The 6,811-nt window shown below is 44.0% G+C and overlaps 1 protein-coding gene across 1 annotated transcript in view; it reads left to right on the forward strand.

The window, feature by feature from the left end:
- LOC106598805 (ephrin type-B receptor 3) overlaps positions 1-6,811 on the forward strand; it is a 51,402-nt gene that overhangs the window by 37,683 nt on the left and 6,908 nt on the right. Inside the window, exons 12-14 of the mRNA XM_014189812.2 lie at positions 3,126-3,341; positions 4,950-5,099; positions 6,559-6,752. Coding sequence (XP_014045287.1) covers positions 3,126-3,341; positions 4,950-5,099; positions 6,559-6,752 — 560 coding nt within the window. The remainder of the gene's footprint in view (positions 1-3,125; positions 3,342-4,949; positions 5,100-6,558; positions 6,753-6,811) is intronic.

Consider the following 6,811-nt stretch of genomic DNA (forward strand, 5'->3'; position numbering starts at 1 on the left):
GACTGAGATTTACTGTCAGGGCCCAGGTCTGACAGAATCTGTGCAGAAGATCTAGGTGCTGCTGTAGGCCCTCCTTGGTTGGGGACAGAAGCACCAGATCATCAGTAAACATTTGACTTCAGATTCTAGTAGGGTGAGGCCAGGTGCTGCAGACTGTTCTAGTTCCCTCGCTAATTCGTTGATATATACACTACCGTTCAAAAGTTTGGGGTCACTTAGAAATGTCCTTGTTTTTGAAAGAAATGCAAATTTTTTGTCCATTAAAATAACATCAAATTGATCAGAAATACAGTGTAGACATTGTTAATGTTGTAAATGACTATTGTAGCTGGAAACGGTAGATTCTTTATGGAATATCTACATAGGCGTACAGAGGCCCGTTATCAGCAACCATCACTCCTGTTTTCCAATGGCACGTTGTGTTAGCTAATCCAAGTTTATCATTTTAAAAGGGTAATTGATCATTATAAAACTCTTTTGCAATTATGTTTGCACAGCTGAAAACTGTTGTCCTGATTAAAGAAGCAATAAACTGGCCTTCTTTAGACTAGTTGAGTATCTGGAGCATCAGCATTTGTGGGTTCGATTACAGGCTCAAAATGGCCAGAAACAAAGAACTTTCTTCGGAAACTCGTCAGTCTATTCTTGTTCTGAGAAATTAAGGCTATTCCATGCGAGAAATTGCCAAGAAACTGAAGATCTGGTACACTGTGTACTACTCCCTTCACAGAACAGCGTAAACTGGCTCTAACCAGAATAGAAAGAGGAGTGGGAGGTCCCGGTGCACAAGTACATTTGAGTGTCTAGTTTGAGAAACAGTTCTCAACTGGCAGCTTCATTAAATAGTACCCGCAAAACACCAGTCTCAACGTCAACAGTGAAGAGGCGACTCTGCGATGCTGGCTTTCTAGGAAGAGGTCCTCTGTCCAGTGTCTGTGTTTTTGGCCTGTAATCAAACCCACAAATGCTGATGCTCCAGATACTCAAGTAGTCTAAAGAAGGCTAGTTTTATAGCTGTGTTAACATAATTGCAAAAGGGTTTTCTAATGATCAATTAGCCTTTTAAAATCATAAACTTTGATTAGCTAACACAACATGCCATTGGAACACAGGAGTGATGGTTGCTGATAATGGGCCTCTGTACGCCTATGTAGATATTCCATAAAAAATCTGCTGTTTCCAGCTACAATAGTAATTTACAACATTAAAATGTCTACACTGTATTTTTGATCAATTTGATGTTATTTTAATGGACAAAAAATGTGCTTTTCTTTCAAAAACAAGGACATTTCTAAGTGACCCCAAACTTTTGAACAGTTGTGTATGTTGAAGAGGGTGGGGCTCAAGCTTCATTCCTGTCTCACCACACAGCCCTGTGGAAAGAAATGTGTGTTTTTTTGCCAATTTTAACCACACACTTTTTGTTTGTGTGCATGGATTTTAGAATGTCTTATTTTTTTCCCCAACACTGCTTTCTATCAATTTGTATAGTAGACCCTCATTCCAAATTGAGTCAAATGTTTTTTTGAAATCAACAACGTATGAGAAGACTTTGCCTTTGTTTTGGTTTGTTTGTAAATTAGGGTGTGCAGGGTGAATACGTGGTCTGTCATACGGTAATTTGGTAAAAAGCCAATTTGACATTTGCTCAGTACATTGTTTTCACTGAGGATATGTACGAGTCTGCTGTTAATGATATAATGCAGAGGATTTCCCCAAGGTTGATGTTGACGCATATCCCACTCCACGGTAGTTATTTGGGTCAAATTTGTCTCCACTTTTGTGGATTGGGGTGATCAGTCCTTGGTTCCAAATATTGGGGAAGATGCGAGAGCTGAGGATGATGTTTAATAATTTAAGTATAGCCAATTGGAATTTGTGGTCTGTATATTTTATCATTTAATTTAGGACAACCATCAACACCACAGGCCTTTTGGGGTGAGAGGGTTTGTATTTTGTCCAGTAGTTCATTCAATGTAATCGGAGAATCCAGTTGGTTCTGGGTGTCTTTAATTGTTTATTCTAAGATGTATATTTGGTCATGTATATATCTCCATTTTGGATAAAAAACTCTTCTTGTTGTTGTTTGTTTAGTGTGTTCCAATTTTCCCAGAGCGGTTAGATTCGATGGATTCTTCAATTACATTGAGAGGATTTCTGACGTGCTGTTCCTTCTTTTTCTGTAGTGTATATCTGTATTGTTTTAGTGATTCACCAGAGTGAAGGTGTAGACTCAGGTTTTCTGGGTCTCTATGTTTTTGGTTGGATAGGTTTCTCAATTTCTTTCTTAGGTTTTTGCATTCTTCATCAAACCATTTGTCATAGTTGTTCATTTTCTTAGGTTGTCTGCTTGCAATTTTTAGATTTGATAGGGAAGCTGAGAGGTCAAATACGGTTTAGGATTTCTACTGCCAAGTTTACACCTTTCCTATTACTGTGAAACTTTTTGTCCAGGAAGTTGTCTGAAAGGGATTGAATTTGTTGTTTCCTTCCATCTATAGCATTTCTTAATATTATGCAGTTCCTTTGGCTTTGATGCCTCATGGTTGAGTATTGCTCTGTTCAAGTAGACTGTGATATTGCTGTGATCTGATAGGGATGTCATTGGGCTGACTGTAAACACTCTGAGAGACTCTGGGTTGAGGTCAGTGATAAAGTAGTCTACAGTACTACTGCCAAGAGATGAGCTAAAAATGTATCTACCGTAGGAGTCCCCTCGAAGCCTACCATTGACTAGGTGCTGTACATACCCAGCGTGCGACAGAGCTGCAGGAGTTGTGACTCATTTCTGTTGGTTATGTTGTCGTAGTTGTGCCTAGGGGGGCATATATGGGGGAGGGAATGCTGTCACCTCCAGGTAGGTGTTTGTCCCCATGTGTGCTGAGGTGGTGTCCTTTCTCTCGCTCACACTCTGTCTCTCTCTCTCTCTCTCCCTCCCCTATATATATTTCCTCTCCCATTTCCCCCATTTCTGTCTCTCTCTCTCCTCCCTTCTCTCTTTCCCTCCCTCTCTTCCTCTCCCATCCCCCTCTATCTACCCACTCCCTCTTTCTGCATTAACCCTCAATCTATCTATCTACCCTCCCTCCCCAACCGCCTCCCCATTACCCTCGCCTCCCTCACAGCTGAATGACGGACGCTTCACGGTGATCCAGCTGGTGGGCATACTGCGTGGCATCGCAGCGGGCATGAAGTACCTCTCGGACATGAACTACGTTCACCGGGACCTGGCTGCCCGCAACATCCTGGTGAACACCAACCTGGTGTGTAAGGTGTCCGACTTCGGCCTGTCCCGTTTCCTAGACGATTCATCAGCCGACCCCACTTACATTAGCTCTCTGGTGAGTGACCTGGATGGAGAGTGGGGTTGTGGGTATGGGTGACCTGGATGGAGAGGGGGGTTGTAGGTGTGGGTGACCTGGATGGAGAGGGTGGTTGTGGGTATGAGTGACCTGGATGGAGAGGGGGGTTGTAGGTGTGGGTGACCTGGATGGAGAGGGTGGTTGTGGGTATGAGTGACCTGGATGGAGAAGGGGGTTGTGGGTATGAGTGACCTGGATGGAGAGGGTGGTTGTGGGTATGAGTGACTTGGATGGAGAGGGTGGTTGTAGGTATGAGTGACCTGGATGGAGAGGGGGGTTGTAGGTATGAGTGACCTGGATGGACAGGGTGGTTGTAGGTATGAGTGACCTGGATGGAGAGGGGGGTTGTAGGTATGAGTGACCTGGATAGACAGGGTGGTTGTAGGTATGAGTGACCTGGATGGAGAGTGGGGTTGTAGGTATGAGTGACCTGGATAGACAGGGTGGTTGTAGGTATGAGTGACCTGGATGGAGAGGGGGGTTGTAGGTATGAGTGACCTGGATGGAGAGGGTGGTTGTGGGTATGAGTGACCTGGATGGAGAGGGTGGTTGTAGGTATGAGTGACCTGGATGGAGAAGGGGGTTGTAGGTATGAGTGACCTGGTTAGAGAGGGTGGTTGTGGGTATGAGTGACCTGGATGGAGAGGGTGGTTGTAGGTATGAGTGACCTGGATGGAGAGGGGGGTTGTAGGTATGAGTGACCTGGATGGAGAGGGTGGTTGTAGGTATGAGTGACCTGGATGGAGAGGGTGGTTGTAGGTATGAGTGACCTGGATGGAGAAGGGGGTTGTAGGTATGAGTGACCTGGTTAGAGAGGGTGGTTGTGGGTATGAGTGACCTGGATAGAGAGGGTGGTTGTGGGTATGAGTGACCTGGTTAGAGAGGGTGGTTGTAGGTATGAGTGACCTGGATGGAGAGGGTGGTTGTAGGTATGAGTGACCTGGATGGAGAGGGGGGTTGTAGGTATGAGTGACCTGGATGGAGAGGGGGGTTGTAGGTATGAGTGACCTGGATAGAGAGGGTGGTTGTAGGTATGAGTGACCTGGATAGAGAGGGTGGTTGTAGGTATGAGTGACCTGGATAGACAGGGTGGTTGTAGGTATGGATCTTGTTAGCTTGGTCTGTGTTTAATCGGTCTATCTATTTTTGTCTGTGTGTGTTTATCTGTGAGATTGCTTGTTTGTTTGCTTTCTTTGTTTGTTTGCAATTTTGTGTGTGTGTGTGAGTGTGCTCACTAATTTGTGTCTTTGTGTCTCTCTGCATTCTGTGATCATGTTTGTGAGACTTTGGTTACCTGTGTGTGTGTCTCTGCGTGTGTGTGTGTGTGTGTGTGTGTATTTCTGCATATGTGTGTCTCTGCGTGTGTTTGTGTGTCTCTGCGTGTGAGTGTGTGTGTGTGTGTGTCTCTCTGCGTGTCTGTGTGTATCTCTGCGTGTGTTTGTGTGTGTGTGTATTTCTGCGTGTTTGTGTCTCTGCTGCATGTGTCTGTGTGTGTCTACCTTCCTCTCCCTGTGTGAGTGTTTATAATGGCTCCATCGCCCAGCATGCTCCACTGTATCAACCCCGCCTCCCCCTGTGTCTCTGCAGGGAGGGAAGATTCCCATCCGCTGGACCGCCCCTGAGGCCATTGCCTTCAGGAAGTTCACCTCGGCCAGTGACGTCTGGAGCTACGGCATCGTCATGTGGGAGGTGGTGTCCTACGGAGAGAGGCCCTACTGGGACATGGGAAACCAGGATGTGAGTTAGTTCCTAGCTCCTGTTGCGTCTGATAGGCTCATACTACCAGAAGAAGTGTTTCAATATCTACTGTAGCAGACTAGAACACACTGGCATGCGACCTAGATGTCAGGTAGTTAGGTCCTAGCTCCTGTTGCGTCTGACAGATTGGAACATAGTTCCAATACCCACACTACCATACTACTTATTTATTTATTCAGGGTATTTATTTGATAGGGATAGTGCACATTAATCATTGAATTAAACATTTCAGTTTCAACATCAATGTACAAGTCCCCGTTTAGCAGCAAAGCAAATTTTCATCCATATTCCCTGAATGAATGACTTAGAATGAAATAATTTATTGGGCATGAATTGAAAGTAGTATGCTAGTATGGATGTTGGAATGGAGCCACTGTTTTATTTCAGATTCATAGTCTTGAAGGGATAGTTTACACTGAGGTACATTGCAGCTGCACTTTTAGTTTGAGCTTGACAGTTATGCTTGAGAGTTTTTATCTTCACTGTGCAGGTGGTTAGTGCAGCTTTGTTGACGTTTTTTTACTTTATTGTCTCCTGCTACCCACGTCTCCACCTGTATCTTCAATCCACAGATATTTACTACGGCAGGGTAGTTAACTACCACACACACACACACACTCATACACACAAGCTCACACGCGCACACACACTCACGCACACACACCCACTCTCTATCCCCAAAACACATCTTACCATCTCACTGGGCTTCTACCTTATTAATGAATAGAGCGCAATTATGCTCATCCAAACGTGGCATCCAACATGTTGTATCACTACAGTAGCCACTTTCAAAAGAATCATTACATTTGTGAGCAGCGAAAAACAGCAATATGAATAGTACAGATGTTGTATGATCCCAAAGGCAAATTTGCATTGCAGCAAGAAGTAACCAAAATACATAACGACAGCATATGGATATAAATAGCTTTGTAGAGAATACAAACACGTCATGACAAATAAATGAGGAAACGGGGAGTGCAAGTTGTGCAGTGCAGTAGAGAGATTCTTCATCTTTTACAAAGGCCCATTTGCTTTGTAGCAAGTAGTCAAATACATGTGAAGTGTATAGAAAGTAGAACAGAAAATAGCATATTGTAACAACAGTAATCAACTAATCAACATTAATCAACTGTAATCAACTGTAATCAACAGTAATCACATGTGATCAACAGTAATCACATGTAATCAACAGCAATCAACAGTAATCAACTGAATTAACTGACTCTTACTTTCCTTTCTGTTCTTCCTCGTGAATTAGAATTTCAATACACTTTTTAAATTAGCAGGAATTGAGAATGGAATTGATCCCTAAACCTATTCTATCATATCATATGGTATTGTATCCTGTGGTATCATAACGTATCATATTGTATCGTACTGCATTGTATACTATCACATTGTATCGCATAGTATCATATGGTATTAACCCTTTCCTTAGGTGATGACTGCGGTGGAGCAGGACTATCGTCTGCCCCCTCCTATGGACTGCCCCATGGTGCTGCACCAGCTCATGTTGGAGTGCTGGGTGAAGGAGAGGAACCTGAGGCCCAAATTCTGCCAGATCGTCAGCACCCTGGACAAGCTGCTCCGCAACGCCGCCACACTCAAAGTGGTCACCAGCACATACTCAGGGTGAGTGGAGGAGACTGGAGAGGAATTATTTCTTTATTTCTTTGCCATGGGGTGGCAAC

The sequence above is a fragment of the Salmo salar genome, chromosome ssa03 (assembly GCF_905237065.1).
Source record: "Salmo salar chromosome ssa03, Ssal_v3.1, whole genome shotgun sequence".
Classification (NCBI taxonomy): Eukaryota; Metazoa; Chordata; class Actinopteri; order Salmoniformes; family Salmonidae; genus Salmo; species Salmo salar.